This window comes from Serinus canaria, chromosome 1, assembly GCF_022539315.1.
Source record: "Serinus canaria isolate serCan28SL12 chromosome 1, serCan2020, whole genome shotgun sequence".
Classification (NCBI taxonomy): domain Eukaryota; kingdom Metazoa; phylum Chordata; class Aves; order Passeriformes; family Fringillidae; genus Serinus; species Serinus canaria.
This window is the reverse complement of record NC_066313.1, coordinates 45,858,365-45,878,322: the sequence shown is the minus strand read 5'-3', so window position 1 is coordinate 45,878,322 and position 19,958 is coordinate 45,858,365. Positions and strand designations below refer to the sequence as shown.

Sequence of the window (19,958 nt, the reverse complement as noted above, 5' to 3'; positions counted from 1 at the left end):
CTATGGTAGCCCAGGGACCCAAGCACATTCCCTGGATCGCAGGGCATGAATCCCGTGCCAGGCCATGAATCCCGTGCGGTGCAGCTCTACGGCCTCGCGGGGATAATCAAGTCATCGGCTGCGGGTGCAGGGACGGTGGCTGCACCCACTGAAGATGGTCTCCGCCAGCCCGAACGGAGAGGGAGTCCCGGCACAAAGGGTTTTTTCTGCACGAACGGCGGCCGGAGCTCCGGGCTCTGGGGGTCCCGCGCCCGAGGAGGTTGATGCCAGTCCAGCCCCCCTCCACCGCTTGTGGCACGCCCGGGGCTGCGGGACCTCTCGGCTGCTTCCGACGGGGCTCCCCGCTAGCCACCGGGACGAGTCATCGCGCAACGGGAAACAACGGCAAGGCGCTGCCGGGAGCGGGGCTGGCGGGACACGGTAGCCGTGATGGAGGGAGCCCCAGCAGGGTCGGTCCCGGCCCCGGCCCCAGCCCCGGAGGGGTAGCGGGAGGCTGGGATAGTCCTTCCTATCTGGCGGCTGCGGACACCGGGACGGAGGAGACGAGTCGCGGCGGCAGCCAGGTGTTCATATTGCCCTACAGCCCTGGGCAGGCTTGTGGCTGGGATAGCAATGAAAGGTGCTCAACCCGGCCTCTCCCCGGCCCGATCTTGAGCTTCGCGGGGGAAGACCGAGAGAGCCCCAGGGGTTCTCTCAGAAGGCGGGGGTCCCATGCACCCCGTATCTTCAGCTCGACACGGAGAAAGGAGGACTTCCCGTCATCTGCGCTCGCCAGAGCGGGCGGGTCTCGGTGCCGAGCTGCGGCGGAGAGGGTTGGAGAGCGATGGTGCTCCCAGCGCACGCCGGCGGACGCCGAGTGGCTGCTTTCTACGCGAGGAGAAGGAAATAAACCACCAACGAACTTTTATTGTTATCATAATCGTTATTATCATCGCCATCATCGTTTCTCTGCACATAAATAAATAAATAAATATCTCCCGCGGGGAGGGAGTGGGACGGAACGGTACAACCACAGTTGTGCGCCCGGCATGACGAAGTCAAAACAAAAACATTTAGTAAAGGAAAAAAAAATAGGGAAAAAAAAACCAAACCAAAAACGGGGGAAAGATAGTAACCCAAACAATCTTCAACCCTGCCCGTCCGTCCGCCCGCCTTTGGGCACCGCCGAGTTACCGGAGGGAGCATCCCTCCAGGCGGGCGCGCCGCCCGTGCCGCGCAGCATCCGCGCACTCCGCGCCCCTCTCGGTGCGCGGGGAGGTCTGCGAGGAGCTTCCCGGGCCCGGGGATGCGCCTGCGGGGAGACAAGTGAGAGAGCACTATGGGGGGACGTCTGGGGTCCTAGGGAGGAGTTTATTTACACCAGGGTGCCGGGACACCCGTTCCCTTGGGCCGGGGGTCTAGAAAGGCGAGAAAGTCCTTCGCAAATTACACAAATTATACAAAACAGTATAAAATCCTTCGGCTGCATGTCAGCACCGGGGCAGGCAGGACTCCCTCCCCTGCTTTCGCCACAGTTCCTGCTGAGCCGGGGTGGGTGTGCGGGCGGTTAGGGGGTGACTGCGAGACCTCTGTCGTCCTTCCCCGAGGAGGACGGAGACATGCGCAAGTCCTCGTCGTCCTCCGAGCACTTAGTGGTGGAAAGGGACGAGCATTTGCAGCTGTGGCCGCCCCCCCCGCCCCGGTGGGAGCTACTTTTGCCTTCTTTCTTGTGCTTGACCCGTCGGTTCTGGAACCAGATCTTCACCTGCTTCTCGGAGAGGTTCAGGTAGGTGGCGATCTCGATTCGCCGCAGTCGGGAGAGGTACATGTTAGAGGCGAACTCCCTCTCCAGCTCCAGGAGCTGCGTGCTGGTGAATGCGGTGCGCATCCGCTTGCTACTGGGCAGCTGGCTGGACGTGCTGTCTGGGAATGGAGAGGGGGGCACTGTCAGGACCGGCCGGACCCTCCGCCGCCCGCCCCGCAAAGCCGGGCACTCGCCATTCCCCGCTAAGCCCTCCTTGCAGCCCACCCTGCGGGGCCGCAGTTCTTCCTCTTCCCCGGGGGGCCTGAGACCCAGCAAGTTGCTGCCAGACTGGAGTCCGAGCCCACAAGCGTACCGCGGCGGCCTCTCCCTCCCCGTCCGCGCAGCCTGGGTCGGAGGCTCGGCGGGCAGCAGGGGGCTTTCCCAGCGCGTCGGCCGGGGCACCGGCAGAGAGAGGTGCCTGGACTCCCCGTCCAGCCTCCGTGCGCTGGGCAGGCACACCCCTCCCCAGGGTCTTCGGCAGGGTCCCCGGGCATCCCCATCACCTCCCCGCAGAGCCCACCGCTGTCATGCAGGCATGCACCCCCCGCTCGCCGCCCGTGCCCGCCTTACCCACGGAGATGCAGTGGAACTGCCGGGGGTCGGGCAGTGGGTAGGCGCCCTGGTAGAGCGCCGGTGCGTGCCCGACGCTGACGGCGGAGACGGAGTGCTGCTGGCGGGCCAGGGGCGAGTGGCAGTACTGGGAGCCGAAGGGAGGGAAGGAAGCCTTGATGAGGGGGATAGCGGGCGGCGGCGGGTGCAGCTGGGAGGCGGTGACACAGAGCGGGCAGACGCAGAGCAACCCGGCCTTGCGAGCGTGGCAGGCTCCGGCCGGCAGCCCGGGCAGCGGGTGCGAGGGGTGCACGGCGTAGGGGAAGAGCGGCGGCGGAGGACTGCCCTCCCCCTTCTTCTCGCCCGCCTCCCGCAGCACCAGCGAGTCCACCAGGAAGGAGCGCGGCATTGCCCCGCGCAGCCCCCGCGCAGCGCCCCGCGCAGCGCCCGCCCGGCGCCGCTGGCCAGCCCGAGTGGTGCTGAACGGCGCCCGCTGCCCGCTTTAAATAGCGCCCGAGCCATGTGATGGCGGCGCCGGGCGCTCAATGGGCTTTCTGTGGCTCTTCTCTTGGCATTCACGCCGCACGCTCCCTCATTATTTCCCTTGTTAACTAAATGAACTGCATAATGTACTCTATTCTTGTCGACCCCACCCACGCCGTAGCAGGCGGCCTCTCCCCTCCTCTCCCTTTGGCGGGGTTATTTTCTCATTCTCTCGCGATTTAATATTCTTTTCTTTCTCTTTATCACTCTCCTTCGCTTTCAGCCCAGCTTTCAGCCCGCTCCCACTTGCTTATTTTGCCGGCTGCAGCCGCGGTCTCCGCCGGCGCAGCTTCCCTGCCAGACCCCCGGTGCCTTTCCCACCTGTGGCACCAGGTCGGCCCCCCGGTGCCGAGGGCGTCTCTCTCTCCCCTCGCCTCCGGGATGTCTCGTCCCCACTGCCTCGCCAGCCGCCTTCCCCAACCCCGCGTCTTTGTTCCCAGCCTGGGTCCCGGACCCTCCGCTTATCGCTCTCGCCGCCGTCGGGCGAAGCCCCGGGCCGCAGAGATGTGCCAGCCGGTGCTCCACGGGCAAGGACATCCGCCGGGCCTCTGCGTGGGCGTGGGCGCCCGGCCACAGCTAACGGGTGCGGAGAGCCACAAGCATCCCGGCTGCGCTGGTGCGGGTACAGAAAACCCGACACGCAGATACCGCTCCGTGCCTGCGGCTCCCGCAGAGGGAGAAGAGGCGCTCTGCACATTCCGCGTGTCTTTACACCTGTCCCAGCGGTAACACCTGCCATCGCACCAGGGCACCGTGGCACCCACGTTTGGCAGCCCCGACCCCGGCCACTACCAAACGGCGCCAGCCCGGCCCCGCATCTCCGCGCACAAACGCGCCGGGAAGTCCCCGGGTCTGTGGGGGGGACAGGGAAACTGCTAATTTTCCCCGAACGATGAGATTTAACTTAAACACCGCGGCTGTGTCTGGATGTCGCAGCACAGGGACCTTCTAAGTTCACAGCGGTCGCCAAAGCGAGCGCACGCTCCTCGGAGCCAAGGCGCACCGGCGCTGCCCCGTGCAGCCGCTTCCCGCACCGCGCTCCTCGGAGCTCGTTGATTTAGTAGGTGAATAAGGAATGTTAACAAATAAGAAAAAGAAATAATTCGTGGGGATATATAGTCTACCCCGGTTTTCCAGTTTAAGATGGGCAATAAAAAGACAAACGCACCCTCCCACCACTGTCAAAACGAGGGGAGATTGGTCCCTACAGTAACCTGCCCGCGTCGAAACCAAACGGACTTTTTGAAAAGGAGGGGAAAAAAGGGGGAAAGGAAGAAAAAGCCTTGAAAGTGGTGTACTCCGTGTCCCAGGGCTGTGCAGAAGTTGTTTTGCCTGTGGTCACAATTCTTATAGCAATCCACGGGAGTTTTGCCTAGAGACTATTGATGCCCGAGCCTAAAAATGTACTGATGTGCACAAATGAACGGCGAAAATCACAGAGCGAACAAAAACGAATGTTAATAAAACCTCATTCCCGCGATTATATAGAAAGGATTCCCAAGTGTCCTTTCCCTGAAAGTGTTAATAGGGTTTGGATTTTTCTTTTTGATTTTTGAGGAAAAGGTATTTTAAAACATTTTCCGCAGGAGCCGGGTCCCGGGAAGGGGCATTTTTCCCCGCTGAGAAGTGACTCGCCACCAGGGGTGGTGGATTCAGCCTTATTCCGAGGGATTCCCGCTGCCCAGGGGCTGAACCCCGGGGCTCCGAGCCGCAGGGAGGCAAAGGGTTAACAGCTTCTGAATGCACACCAAGCCCAAAGCTACTGGGAAAGAATATCCAAAAAAATAACCAGTTTTTTTTTCCAGCCGCTGGACCTTATTGAATGTCATTGAAGAAAGTTTTGAATGCCAGATAAAGAGAGGCGAATTAAAGTGTGTGACAGCAGAGGATAAGCAAACACAAAGAGAACTCTGTCACACTTTGGGCAAAATCCGTGGGCTTTTTACCAAGCCTCTTCGCTATGATTGAATTAAGTAATAGGAAAACATTTTCTTTCAGTTTAGAGCCATTAGACAAAAACTTCAAAGCGAATAACACTTTTTAATGTGCAGCTCAACAATGGAATTTGTTTTGTGCTGAAATGTTTAAATGGTTTGTTGTGCAACTGTGGGCTGAAATAACCTAGTCTGCAGCAAAATAGCATCCTTCAAGCCGTTTTATGAGCGCTTGAAACTAGCACAGACCTTTAATCCCAGCACTTTAAACTAGCTCTCCTCCCCGTCTTTTTGCGCCCCCCTCTTTTTTTTTGGGTTTTGTTTTTTAATAGAGGAAATTCTTCTCGTATATTTGCTATCGCGAAACCATCGCCGCTGAACGAAAAGGGCTCCGAGAGACGGGCGAAGAGATTCGCCGGCCGGCTACGCGCTGCAGGCGGCTCGGGGGGCGCGGGGGGAGCCCCTCCCGGAGCTGCCGCTGCTGCCTGGGGAGGGCGGCCCCGGCCCGGGGGGGTCCTGCAGGGACAGGGTCCCCGGCGGCAGCGGGAAGTGCCGGCGCTTAGGCTCCGCACGGAGAGAATGGCTGGGGGTAGCTGCTCCCCCCGCGCAGTCAGACCCCCACGGGGAAGGGCATGGGGACAGGGGAGCATCAGGGTGAGCATCAGCTGGGGGACCCTTAGAGAGGGAAACGTCAGGGATCACTGTGGGGGATGCAGGAGGGAGAGGGCAACAGCGCTGGCACTGACTGAGCCGTGCCTGCCCCCCTGGGGCTGGGTGACCTGCGGCGCGGCTGCCGGCGAGGGGACAAGGTGTCACACTGCCGCTGCCTGGGGGCGGCTGAAAGGAGCTCCCTCTTCGTTTTGAGGCACCAGCCATCATCGCCTTTTGTGATGAGGCCCTCGCCGTCCGCGGTGCTCGCCGCTTCTCTCCGAGGGTAGGAGGTGCCACGCACCATCAATCCCTAAGTACGGCATGGAGAGGTGCGTTAGTTTGGGAGCTGTAGGGACGTGAGGATGAAATCCCGCTCTAATGGGAAGGAATCGCTATTTCCAAGCAGAACACGTCCTTGATAGCTGAGCAGGGCTGACGATTTGTGAGTGACTGTAATATTCCCCAGACTATCCCAAGTAATTATTTTCCAATGTAGTTATTTTCCAATTTTCCAGTATTTAGCAAAATGTAAATCAAAGCCAATACTGAGCCACAAGGCACACACCATGTGAAGGATTGTCCAAGGAATGTGCTTATACACTGGACAAACACACCCAGGAGCAAACCTGTGAGATACCTATGAATCCCTTCAATTATCCTGATCACTGAATGATTCTGAGTTTGAGTAACCTGTAACAGTTTTTGGTTTACTTTGTTTTCTTCTGGCCTCCAATGATCCACAATTACAGGGATTCCAGAAACATAAGCTATGTTTGTGTTTCATTTCAGTTTTTCCAAAATAAAGGCTAAACCACAAGGGGTTTTGTTATGTGAGTTTTTCTTTATCTCTTGTCTGTTCATTCAACTCCTCTCAAATTTATAATTGTATAATTTTTGTAGCCTATCAGCAATGGTTTTAAAGGGGGCTTTTAAAAATGAGAGACTATTTACAAGGACAAATATTGCTAACACAAAGGAGAATGGGTTTAAACTGGAAGTGGAGAGATTTAGAATAGTTTTTAGGAAAAAATTCAGAGGGTAGTGAGACACTGGAACAGGTTGTCCAGGGAAATTGTGGATGTCCCATCCCTGAAAGTGCTCAAGGCCAGGTTGTAATGGGACCCTGAGACCTGGGTGTCATTCCATGTTTCTACGACCCAGCCCTGCCACATTTCCATGTGTTTCATGCAGTTTCATCTGTTTTCCATCACAATTTATCAAGACAATAGCTTATCTTGCCAGTAAAATCTGTGCCACAGGACCAAATCAAGGCTGCTGGTTTCTGTAACCTTTATTTTCTCTTTCCACAGCAGATACTTAGGGTAGAGATTTGCCATTTAGATCTTCTTCAGTCCCACTGGTTCCTAACAGGGCTGGTTTATAAGGGAATCTTGTACTCATCTCCTAAGAAGACAATTTGTTGATTTGACCCTTCACTGAGGAGGCCATTCCAAAGATGTAGCTGGACATAAATAACAACAAAGTAACAAGAAAAGTGGGAATATGCAAAACCAAACAATTTAAAATAACCTTTTGCTTTTATAGTGAGACCACATTTTAAATTGCTGGTGACCTTGTAGGACAGAAGTACTCAAAGGATGGAGAAGTGCTTGAGGGTAATGAAGACTAGGAATTGCAAAAGAGTTGGATATTAGCTCTGCAAATGTTGTTAAAATACAAAATTGTTAGAAACACCATCCTTCAACCTCAGAATCCACCCTATTTCCCAGCCCTTTTTTATTGCCATCTTCTCCTTTCTCCAAACTCCTCACCTTTATGTATTTCAAGTCCTCTACAAACTGAAAGCTTTAGAGGTTGTCAGACTGCTCTTTGAGAACATCCAAGGGGAAATTCTGTCATCCTGTACAGTAAGAAGCTGTATCACATCTGCTGTTTATATGAAGCATTTGAACATTTTCCTGTAGCTGATGTATTCCTTTTTAATCACATTAGTGTGGATGGCATCATCAAACCATATTGATCTGCACCATGGGTGCTTGAGGTTGTGGGTACACTGGTTTCAGTGCTGGCTTCTTGTCCCCTTCCTGGCAGATTTGGAGGGTCTTGCAGTGGAGGTAGCTACTGCTGAATGAGACATCTGGTTAGTGCATTCTGTAATGGAAGAGAGAGAACTAAATGTCTGTTAGATTCACTGATAAAGATCTTTCTTTGGTTTCCAAGTGAAGTTCTACAGGAAGACAACAGAAAAAAAAAAAAAAAAGCAGGTTTTCCCTTTTCTATAATTTAAAAGAGAATATCAGAGAGCTGAAGATACTAGAGCCAATAAAGCCACTGCAGAACAAGCTCCCAGGTGGAGTTCCCCAACACACAGAAGGCATTTCCTGGATGCTTTTGCAGTGCTGCTATGCAGGCACCAGCAGAAATGCATCACCAGTGCTGCCAAAGGAGGAGTATGGAAAATGGGGCAGGGTGTCTGCTCTGGATCAGGTGCTGGTAGGTTGCAGCTGGTGAGTGGCAAGGGTTGTGAGCAAAGAGAGAGGTTTGCTGACCTGCCCCGGGGTTTTCTGGCCACTGCTAAGGATATGGTGACAGAGCCTGAAAGCTGCAGAACTGTGTAGCTTGGATCCTTCTCTGATGCTGACAAATACATGTTTCTCAAATGTTTATCATGCATGAACATGAAAGGATTGTTCTAAATGTTTGTTCAGCTTGTGTAAAGCAGACCTCACCAAGGTATGTAAATTCCTTTAACTTGCCTTGGTCCTGGCAGTAGACTGACAAAGTAATTTTCTTATTTTCGTTACATTTTTGAGGACTTTAACATCCCTTTGAACACAGTAGAGTATCCAGAACATATTAGGTTACTTGTGTTTGTGTCTGCATATCTGGACATGAACTGATAAATTATATATGTTTATGTTTATGTTTACATATATCTATAGATAGACATATCAAGTGTGTATGATGGATGTTTATAGCCCTACAACCATACTGTGGCAATTATATGAGAAATCATTTCCTGGAAACAGAGCCATATGTTGACCTCTTTATATTTGCATGCTAAACTTCTAGTTTACAGCAGATTGTTTTTTAGAGACACAAACCAACCACTGGTTAACAAAAATAGTGTAAAGGATATCTAAGCCAGTACATGACAAACATATGTGATGGCAATGCCTTTTTTTTGGTATTTCAAATGCAAGTAAAGCCTGTGATTTTCTTTCTTCTGCTTGTTTGTTTTGGTTAGCATACTGACACTATGCTAACACTTAACAAAGTTTGGATTTGTAGTTGTTACAGGCTGTCCTGGATTAGTAACAGACTTGGGAAGTTTCCTAATTGTAATGTGAATGTCACAAATCTGACTTCAGGCCCTTTTGCTGCTAGATCTTCATCTTCCACATTTGGAGAGTGGTGTCAAAGACTCTCCTGTGCTGTGTCCCTGTGTACCCGGTGTGTAGAATCACAGCTGAGCTACTGCTGGGGATGTGCATGAGCAAACAGGCTCAAGGTTGCTCTTGAAAGAGCTCAATTTTTATCTTTAGTCCCTCCCACCACGGGCTAAGGTGGTTCCTTCCATTATGGTCCACAAATACTGTCCACCACATCATCCCAAGCAGAGCAGTCTTATATTTTGGGAAAATAGCCCAAAGCTGCATGCTTTGTATGAAAAAGATGATCCAAAAATATGGGCCTTATGTCAGTGAAGTTCAATAGGAAGGCAGCATACTCCAAAATACAAGTTGGATTTCCTGGACTTCTGGAATCCCTCAGGCTTGTCAGTCCCTTCAACTCTTGAAGTCTGTGAGAAATACTTAATCATGAAAGGATAAGTTTATGGCTGTATAAATGCTGATCACCAGCCATTGAAAATATTCTTTCTCCACTGTAAGAAACAAAATAATCTTAGCCAAATTTTATTCTTTATGTAGTTGTGCTGTGGCTACATAAACTCTACTCAATGTGTTACCTGCCACTGCACCTGTTACAGACATACAGGCAGTGCACTGTTTTAAGGAGAGGGAGTCCACAGAAGAGCTGGTCATTGTTGACTTCCTTCGTATTCAGTGGGAAGAAACATGTCCCTGCACAGAGGGATTCATTTGACTTATTGCAGAAACCCCCAAAGTTAAAAAAATGCAAATATCCCACCAGAAATGCTTACCCAGTTCTATAAAGGATCCCTGAATGCCTACCCCAAATGCATTTGTGAGGTGAGGGTTATGGGTGCTGTGTGTCTGTCCTGCCCTGCCTCAGCTGTTGCCTTCTCTCATGGATGCAGGCTGTGACTCTTTGGAGCACTGAACCCTCCAGAAGGCATGGAGCTGCACAGCGTGAGCTGCCTGGAGCCCTTCTACTCCCACTTTTGAATCACTGAATCTGACAATGAATCATTGTTTTTCTGTCACCTCTTGCAGCTTGTATAGATGAGGTCAGAGCCTTTTAACTCTACTTCTGTCCCAGAGTATGGAAACTAATTAGAACCCTGTGTGGGTTTGGTGTTCCTGTCCCAGGAGACCAGATTGATCCATTAGATTTTAGGCAGCTATTCCCCAGTACTCTGTATCTTCTAACTTTTACCTCCAGTTTTTCAACTTCACTCCTTTCTTGGATGCTGTCCTCGCTATTCCTTCTCTTCTTTGGAGTGTCTGTAATTTTTTCCATCACCATCTTCCCTTGTTGTCTCTTTTTTCTTCTCTTCAGCCAGATCAGTCTCTCAGTAAATGGAACAAGTCTTCTAATAGCTTTTCATCCAGAAGTGTGAGGGAAAAGTTTTGAGTCTGAAGTCTTCCAATTGTCTCCTCCAAAAGATAAAAGTAGAAGGGTTGATAGAGTCTTCTCCAAATTTTTCACATTGTCCAGATGCAGGGCAAGGAAAAAAAAAATCAAAAAATCCAAACCAACAAAACCCTTAACAGATGAAGAGACTCTGCTGTCTTGGTCACAGGCACATAAAAAAAAGCAGTAGGCTAAGCTTGCCGGAAAGAACAAGCTGGGGGAGAAGGAATGTGGCAATCAGGAAAGATAAACTCAGAAATTTCAGTAGATGTCAGGAGACTAATTGTTTTCAGAGCTGAGATCCAATCTTCAGCACCAACTGGAAAAGCTCAGCAATTGCACAAATTGTCCGTTCTTCTCAAGAGATTTTAACCAAACTTTCACTCTTTCTCTTTTGACAGAGAAGATGTTCTACACCAAGAAAAAACAGACTGAGGAGTGCCTGCCATGATTTTCCATCTCACTTGTCCTATGGACACCCTCTGTCTTTTATTTCATCAAATCTCTTCCAGCAGTATAACCAACCTCACATCAAGGAAAATCCTTCGCCCTTCAGAAAGGAATGTTCTTTTTTATCACTGGTGGTCTCAAAACTACATCTTCCTTCCTGGAGCTGAGGCAGAGAAGGAAGGCTCCTGGTTCTGTGCTGCTGCATGCATCAGCAAGGCTTCTCTGCTTCTTTATAGAGCAACATGGTTTAGATCAATGGTAAAAGTCTCCCTTTTGAGGGAGGAGACCTTCAGAGGGAATTACTGTAGTGGTTGCATGGGATGGGCAAAAAGAGCACGAGAGTACATGCGTGTGTTGTGCCTGTCTATTCAGGAGCTGTCTGTAGCTGAGATGCCCCTTTGAGACATGTTTGCAGTCTAAGTTAGATGCCAAAAATGCTTTGCAGATATGACAAAAAAATCTCATGTAAAACCTGCCAGAATTAAGCTGAACATCCAGTGAAGGGTTCTACTACAGAGTCAAAATCATGACAAGTGTTTTCCACTCTCTGAAAACAAAAGAAATAACAATGATGCCAGTAAAACCTTTAAAAAATGATTATACAAACCACAGATACACACACATAGATCCAATCCCGAGTCTGAAAATCACCACTGAGTCCTCCATGAAGCCTACCAGCATGCAGAATTTGATTCAGCTGTTTGTAAGCTCAGGTTATTTGTCAGGGATCAAAACAACACTGTAATGCTCTTCTGAGACCAGCTCATCCTGCAGACCCTGGGTCACTCCAGTGTGAAGCACCACAGGTCCTGTCACATCTCTGTCACAGCTTGAAAACACTTTGTGAGGGTTAAAGAACACTTTCTTGTATGTTTGGCTCATATTTCACCTGGTTGTATGGGCTTGTTCAACCCAGGCAGTGTGGGCAAAGCAGTACAAGTCCAACATTCTTTGTACATGTCCCTTTGGTGGCCCCTTCAGTTATGCTTGGAAGTGAGAAATGGGGAAAGTCATCTCTGCTGCAGCTCCCATGAGATAGGAGGAAGGCAGCCAAGATGTGGAAGTGCACAAGGGGTAGAGCTCTACCACCTCCAGCTCCAACAAATATTATTTTTACTGTTTGTAGTTTTATGCTAAACATGAGGAAATAATCAAGAATTAAATGATAATGTATAAAATGTTATGATAAAAATGAGGGAATAATCAAGAAAAATTTTCCCCTAGTTGTGGAAAAATGTCCCCAGCAGAGTTTCACAGAATAGCTCAGGAGAGAGAGGCACATATTCCATTAGAATTAAAAACTCACAAAGGACAACAACAAAAAACCCAGCCCTTTCATTTAACATATTTTAAAAATATTTCCATTTATGATGCATATCCCATTTGCTTTTTTTATTTATTGGATCAGCATATCATACCTGTTCTGTCACTCTTCCCTTCTGTTGTTTCACATCCTCTCCTGCTCAGCTGGGAATGGTGCATGGCTCCTGACCTTTATCCACCTCTCAGCATCCTAACAGGACCAGTGCTGAGAGACTGCGGGCCCTTGCAAGTGAAAAACTACTACATCTATCCTTCCTTGCCTCAAATTAAACTTTATGTCTTAAGTATTATTCAGGTCCCTGGTCAGGTATGTTTTGAAGTCAGTGGAAGAACTGCCATTGCTTCCAATGAATACCTATCACCTTGCAGTACTTTCCAGGGGTTTGTGGTTTTCCTTTCTTCTAGGAACTTGTTTTGTGCTGTTGTTTACACCAGCTGAGTAAAAATGCTCAGCAGTCTCTGATCTTCCTTGCACTTCATGGTGCATCTTCACAAACCTCTGTTTCCCATTCTGACACCAGGGAGCACAGTCCAGCCACCCTCTTCACTTCCCACAAGTGCCAAGAGCAGCAGCACAAGTTGCTGAGCTGTGCTCAAACTTCAGGGGGGCCTTCAAGAGTAGATACATTCTGTGTGATTAAATCCAAGGTAGGAGCTAATGTCAGGCAATACATCTTGCTTATTTTTGTGTTTATGTAAGTGTTTTTATAGGGAGCAATATTTCAATTATCTTGGATCACCCCCCTGGCCATCTCCTCACTCATACTCAGGCTTGGTTGACTGAATGGTTTAAGTGCATGTGAGTAGGGTGCCTTCTGGGAAAGAACAAAAAGGGAAGCTTTGCCCAAGAGGGACATGAAATGGGTACAACCCACAAATGTGGCCATGAGTACCTGAACCAGCTACTGGGCTCTCAAGAGCAGCAAAGCAGAGGTGCAGAGGATGCATTGGATCCAAATCATGCTCAGAAGATAGCCCCTTATCTGAAAATTAATGCAGAAGAAGGTGTTGCAGAGACTTCAGGCTGCCCCTGCTATGCTGCATTGCTGCTGGGGTGGGTGCAGCCCCAGAAGACAAGTGTCACCCATCCAAGGGGACAAGCACATTGTCTCTTTAGCCACACCTTCCAAATTCACCATCCTGAGCCTGTGACTGTTTCTAAATTACTGAGTGGATGGAAAGCTGAGCTGCAATGGAAAAGCAGTACATCTAAACCCTAAATACTGTTTATTCTAATCCTAATGACTGTCTATGTTTTGGCCACTTTGCTGTAAAGATAACAAGGATCTGGGTCTCTAAACCCATCTTTCTCTGCTAGAACATCACTGACAGCCGTGAATGAGACTTGCACAGTGCTTATCTCAGTCCTGGAACAGAGGAAGCCACAATCAGTGTATGGCCTGTCCCCATCTACTTGCACAGCTGTGTTTATCTCCTGGCAGCTCACTTGTATGAAGATTCATGTCCAAAAAAGAGTGTAAAGCAGAGTACACCCAGCTCACTGCACATGCTTTGGATTCTCTGGGAGGACAATTGCCCTGCACAATGCAGCATTTCTGCCAGCACAGGAGGCTAAGCCCCAAGGAGGGAATAATGTGGTGCCTGAGTTATGTTTGTTAACTCCTCATGCATTAGAGAGCTGTGTACCCAGAAGTAGGAAAGCCCTAAAGAACAAAGGTGTTAGAGCCCAGAAACCAGCACAATCTCATTTTCACCTTATGCAGTACAATAAGCTACCCTAATACACAGACCTGCTGATGAAAACAGTGGGATTTTATTTAGTGCTTTGGTAGCACTAGGAGTAGGACAAGGCTCTGAATTTACAGGTTTTTTGTTGGCTGATATTTTACAGGCTTTTTAATTAGTATCATTAGAACAGAATAAACTTGTGGCAGATAAGGACGTAAGTGCAATACAAATGATTAATATAATTAATAAAAGGACTGTTGTCTTTCTACAGCTGAAGATGAAAACTAGACACAAACATATTCTTGAACTTCTTTTCTGTATATGTCTCAAAGGTCCCTTTGTCCACTTTCTAGATTGCTCACAGAAATGCCTTTCTCAAGCAGTGACTATTCATGGTTTCACAATGGACATGGAGGTCACTATTGGAATCAAAAAATTAAAACCTCCAAATTTTTCTTTTGCCATTAACTTCTAATATGGGACAAAAAAAGGCTTTATTTCCTTCAATAATAGATAAGGGTCAAAGGCTACACATTAAAATCCCCTCCATTAGGCACAGTCAATTGAATTTTGAAGTTGGGTTTTTTATTCTGGAGTCTTGGTTGGGAGCTAAATATAAGAAGAAGTCACATTTCCTGGAAAAAAAAAAAAAAAGCCTGAGGACAAAGGGACCTGCTGATGAGTGTTCACACGATTCCAGGCTATGGCAGCACTGCAGACCAGGTTCTGGCTCTCAGCTCTGAGGAGGCAGTGATGGATGATGGCCCAGTGTGAAGGCTGAGCAGTGATAAATGAGGCAGCCACACTGAGCACACTCAGGGTAGCAGGGTAGTTTTACAACACATCATAAAACAACACTGGCTGCTGCTTTGATGGACAAAACTCATGGAGACTGGAGAGGAAATATCAGCTGTCTGTGACAAGCTGGGAAGATCTGGCTGGCAAGCAAATGCAAACAAGAGCACCTTTGATGGTGCTTCTGCTGGGAGAGCCAGAGCAGCCATTCTGCAGGAAAAGACAGATCATTTTCTCTGTGGATTGCCATCCAGAGGGGCTGTAGGTCAAGACTGCTGAGCAACACAGGAGACAAAACCTCTGAGGTATTTTGAGCCTCAGGTACTTAGGTATGGTGGGACATTTGGGACCTTGCTCCTGGGTTTTGGAAAGAGACAGATGCCAAAACTTGATGATAAAATTTCAAAGAGGTTAACTGAGAAAGTTCATGGTTTCATCAGTCCTTTGAGTGGACTTTCCTCATTGATGATAGATGCCCTCAACCCTGGGAGAGAAGAGGATGGCCAGCTGATGCATCTACAGTCACAGGGGACCTGTCTCTGTGACCTGCAGCTCTACAAGAGCTCCAGCCAAACTCATTTCCCTGAGACCCCATCCCAAAACTCTGTCAGCCACCTGTCAGTCACACTCTGCCCCTGAGCAGTGACTGATACCACACTGCAGTTTCATTTCCCCAAGGCTGAAAACTGTCCTGCACATGCCTGAGTCTCCACCCGCGAGCGCCTGCTGTTAAGAACACGTGTGACCCAGTCATGTCTGGGGACTCACTCTGATGCTTTTGAGGAGGAGAAGCAGCTGGAGAATGGGCTGGGCTAGGGTCAGGCAGGAAGGGATGGCTGGGAGGAGTGCACTGAGCCAGCAGTGTTGCCTGGGCAGGACTGGTCATGTGATGGAGATGTGGGGAATGTGGCCTGGCACAGGAGATAGCCCAGGCACCTCAAGAATCTGGGTCAGGGAATGGGACTATGAAGAAACCTGTGACAGAAATATCATCACTGGCCTGTGAGAATAGCTGAAAGGAGGTACAAAAAGAGAAAAAATGGGGGGAAAATGGCTGAAGTAGAAATTGTGGTGCTAAGGAGATAATGGGATGAGGATGGTCGGAAGGAGTCAGATGGGGGCAGAGACTATTAACATTACATCACAGAATGGAATTTCTGCCCCTTCATTGTTCCTAGCAGCACAGAGATGGCCAAAGATGCCACAAGCTTTGACCTTGGCTTAATACCCTGGGCTGTCATGCACATCCTGCAGAGCATTCGCTGAGGACAGCAAGGGAGAAAGAAGCACTTCAGACCCATGAACTGCTAAACTGCAATTCAGTGCAAATGTTGCCCTGCGGCTGCCAAAGCTGAATGCAGAGGAATAAGAAACTTGGATTCAATCCCAGGCAAGGCACGTTTGGTCTGATGCAAACAAACATGTTTGTATTGATGTGGACCTCAAAACACAGCAGGAAACAAAACCAGTCCCCAAGCACGCGGAGACTCTCATCCCACAGGATTCAGACCAAGATGTAAGAAGTGTCAATGGGGCATTTACAGTGGCAGCTTTGCAAGGCAGTGGGATCCCTGCACCCTGCTCTGCACCCATCCTGCTGCAGGCCTCTTGACCCGCTCCTCTGCTCAACTCTGCATTGTCCCACATCAGGCTGGATACTTTCCCCTGGAATCTTCACAGAGGATTTGGCTTTGAGGTTTTCCTTTCTTTTTAACTTGTGTTTGGAGAGGCATTATGGTCTTCTGTTGTATGATGCCTTTTGATCTGTGCTGCTGCAGTGAAGTTTGTACCTGCAAACTCCTTTCTTTGTGTTCTGGGGAATTAGTTCAGTTTTCCTGACAAGACAGTGTCTTTGCAGGTTCAAAATAAGGATGGACATCACTTCTGGATCTCATCTCAAAGATAAGCAATATGGACAGCTCCATATCTCAGAGAAGAATGTGGTTGTAAAAATAAATCTCAACTTGTCTTCTTTGTTTCTGGTGTTTCCTACCCAATAGCAGCCACCTTTTCAAACTCTCCTCTGCAATTTGGACAACGTGCAATATGGTGTTATGGTTGCTCCTTAGCCCAAGCTGAAAACTTCATGTAACCCAGAACTGTACAATCAGGACTGAGAAAAAATGGAAATCAAGAGATATATGGCACTGTATCTGCCAAACATGGTAGGTGATAAAGCTCACTTCTCTTTTGCTGCTGTCCCATTTGCTGTGCTGATCTGGCACAAAGCAACCCAGGTGAGGACTTTCTGTCACACTGCAGATTCCCTACATGGAACTGTTTTCCTGACTCTGTGTTCCCAGGTCTTTTCCCTGCCTGCTCCTTTTCATGTGGTCCCTCCTTTCTGTTACCTTGGACACAAGGTGTGTGTTTGTAGCTGCTCTGTTTTTCAGCTGCAGGAAAAGTCCAATCTCCAACTATCATTCAGCCTCTGAATTAAGCTTACTTTTTTCCCCACTTCCCTGTCTTTACCCTTTACTTTCTCTTCCCTGCTCTAGTCCAAAATATAGAAAAAGTTATATTTGGCTATTGCTACATAAACAAATAAATGACACATTAAAGAAAAAAGTACAACTATCACGACTTTCACCTTCTCAAGTGAAGCAGGTCCCAAGTCCAATATTCTATTGAATGGTTATTGAGTCTGGATGGAAAATCCTGAAGACAATTTTTTGTCATATAGACATCTTTGTCAAAACCAAAATGGGTCCAAGGAAGAGAACAAGCAAAAAAAAATTCATTTAGAACTTGCAGTGTGTTATCCTGTTTTTATTGTTCCTTAGTAAGGAATAAAAATTCCTTAAAATATTCCATTTTGATAAGGTCAAAACATAAAGCTTGACACTCCTATTCATTATGGTGTTACTGTAGCACATGTTTTATCATTATCTAACTTTTTATTACAATGCTTTCTCTTTATTAAAGTAAAATGAATTGTTATATGAAAAGATACTGAATTACCAAAGCAAAATCTTTTTGCTGAAACTTTCCTGATAAAACACCAAAATGTTTGAACTCATCTACTTTCACCAAGGCCTTGTGCAGTGATGACACTCTCACTACAGCTTAAGGTTTTGGGTTCCATTTAATGATAATAATTCCTCATTAAATTTTGTTGAAATTCGATGTACATTTAAAGCAAACAAGGGTGTTCCTGACTAAATGTGTTTAAACTCCTGATTTCAGGCAAGCTTTAGCTGTGTTCTGCCACAGATGAGGCTGAACTGATATGTAGAAAGGAGATGTTTCCAGGATCTTGCAAAGCTGAGACACAAGTGGCTGAAACACATCATTCTCCCTCTGCTCTTCCACATGTTCCTCTTCCTGGCTTTCAAGTAGAAGCCTGTAGAGTAACATCCTTGTTCACATGCCCCTGAGCAAAGAGCCTGCTTGTACAATACATCTGAGGGAGAATACATTTGAGTGCTTTTCATCTCTCCTGCAAACAGTTACCTGGACTGACAGGAAAGCCAAGCATGGAGGTGCTTGTTGGATTGGTGTCTACCACCTCACATGGAGTGGTGGAATAGTGGCAACAATTACCTAAGCCAGACTATCAAAGAATAGAACCAAAACTCTATGGAAAATAATAAAACATTTCTGATTTCAGTAGGACTGTGAGGAAAAGATCCAAAATTTTATTTTGATGATCATAACAGTTTGGAGCTCAGTGGGAAGATGTACTCTGAGCTTTAAAAAGCTAATTTCCCTGCCCGTTGTGAAGCATTGTGTATTGCTTCTCAGATCAAGACATTTGTACAAGTCTGACTGTGTCAAGCAAAGTGAACTCATTAGCTGACGGGATGGAAAGTCTAGGGAGGAGTCATAGGTAAATTACTCTTGAATTTTTTTTTCATGTGATAATCAAACAGAGATCACTTTTCAATATTCTCTGCTCCATGTGGCTTTTGAGTGGCGTAGAGATGTAAGATTTCCCCTTTTTTTTCCTCACAGCCGGTGATGCCTTATTCACTGACTTCACCTTTTAGCCCTGCACAGGTATAAATTATTTGATGAGATGCTCACAGATCTGTAACCTCTTCTTCTGACTTCATGCAGAGTGTTGAACTCTGACTCTCCTACGTTTGCTTACCTGTACCTTCTTCGGCACAGAGGAAGCCAAAAAAGCTGGTTACAATACCAAAAACAAAACCCCAAACCCCACATCTTCTCCTTTCCACAACAATCATAAAGTATCTCATGAAAGACTTGGCAGTTGTCTTGTGAAAATTCCACTGTTCACTTTTTCAGCTACCACAAGCAGAAAATATTAGAACTGAAACTCTCACTCTAGAGGTGCATTGGTGTCAGGGCTGGACCCTCCCCAAATCCTCCTCATACTCTGGGAGCCCTGTAAAACAGCTTTTAGTCTTTACTGTGCATTCCCTGTAGACTCAAACTGTAGGGAGAGCATGAGCATTTGGCTATTCCTTTCAAAAAACCTGTAGTAACTTCTACTCCCTTCCATGCCTCCTAGAAACAATCTGTCCACCTTAGTTACAGCCTGGCCCTCAAACTTTACTGCAGAGTAGATGCACTGCCAGCCAGAGCTGTCCACCCAGGAGCTTTAGCAGCAGTGCCTGTGCTCTGTGACTGCTGTCCCTCAGCAGGGATGCTAGTTATGGCACTGAAGGGAAAGGTGAAAGGATCATAGCCATCACTATTCTCATTTCCACCAGACTTTGGTTTCACTTTTTTTGGTATAGGGTTGTGGCAAGACATGAAACACTGGACAGATGGAAGGTGTATTTCTCTCCGTTGTCCAGCTGTGACTCTCAGAGCACTATAAATTGCTGAAGATGTTGCCTTCATGAATCTTACATTCTTCCCCTTGCTGATGGATGTGAGGATATGTATAATACCCCATTGTCTGCCATCCTACATGGTACAGGCCCTTGCTCTCTACTGTTCTTTGGCTGGTTTGTCTCCTCGTGTGTGAGTGTATTATACACACTGTCACCACCAGAATGGGACTTGTCTATACTCTCTACATTTTTAACTGCAGAATAGTTAAAATGTTTGGGGCTCATTTTTTGGGGTTTTTTTATTGGAACTTAAACTTGTGAATCTAGCATTTTTGGAGAAAGCTCAGATTGTTAAGGAATCAGCAGGACACATCACCAAGCTACAATAGGTTCACTTTCATGTGGATGCTGTAGCAGGCAAGCCTTCATGGAAAAACTCTGAATGTGAATTTAGCTAGTTTTGGATAAAGACGCCTTTCAGCGTCAATAAACACCATGAATGCAGCCACGGTAGAGTTACAACTTAATGAGATGAGGGGAAGTGCACAGGGTCAGGCCTCATCTCCCGGCCTCTGTCATGCTAATCAGCTGGGCAGCCTGCAGCTGAAAAACTGCTGGAATTTTTATTTGCATTTCATTTAGTTGGAAGGAAATTGACCCAGATGGTCCACAAAGGCAATAGAAGGCTGGCAAGCAGTCTAGTGCTGCACACTTTTCCGAGGGGCTGCACTTGTCCGCCCGTCCCTCTTGGAGCCC

At 47.9% G+C, this 19,958-nt stretch overlaps 1 protein-coding gene across 1 annotated transcript; it reads right to left on the bottom strand.

Moving 5' to 3' along the window:
- Positions 1-1,546: 1,546 nt before the first annotated feature.
- GSX1 (GS homeobox 1) lies at positions 1,547-2,741 on the bottom strand. Its single transcript, XM_009102849.2, has 2 exons — positions 2,354-2,741; positions 1,547-1,902 (listed from the first exon to the last, which is right to left on the bottom strand). Exons 1-2 carry the CDS (start codon positions 2,739-2,741, stop codon positions 1,547-1,549), a joined length of 744 nt encoding a protein of 247 aa, XP_009101097.2.
- Positions 2,742-19,958: the final 17,217 nt, after the last annotated feature.

What these genes read in the sequence shown, in the direction of transcription:
- GSX1 (XM_009102849.2), bottom strand. Translation starts at nt 2,741, where the DNA reads ATGCCGCGCTCCTTCCTGGTGGACTCGCTGGTGCTGCGGGAGGCGGGC. An exon ending in GTTCCACTGCATCTCCGTGG is followed by an intron (nt 1,903 to 2,353) that starts GTAAGGCGGGCA and finishes CTCCATTCCCAG; the next exon opens with ACAGCACGTCCAGCCAGCTG.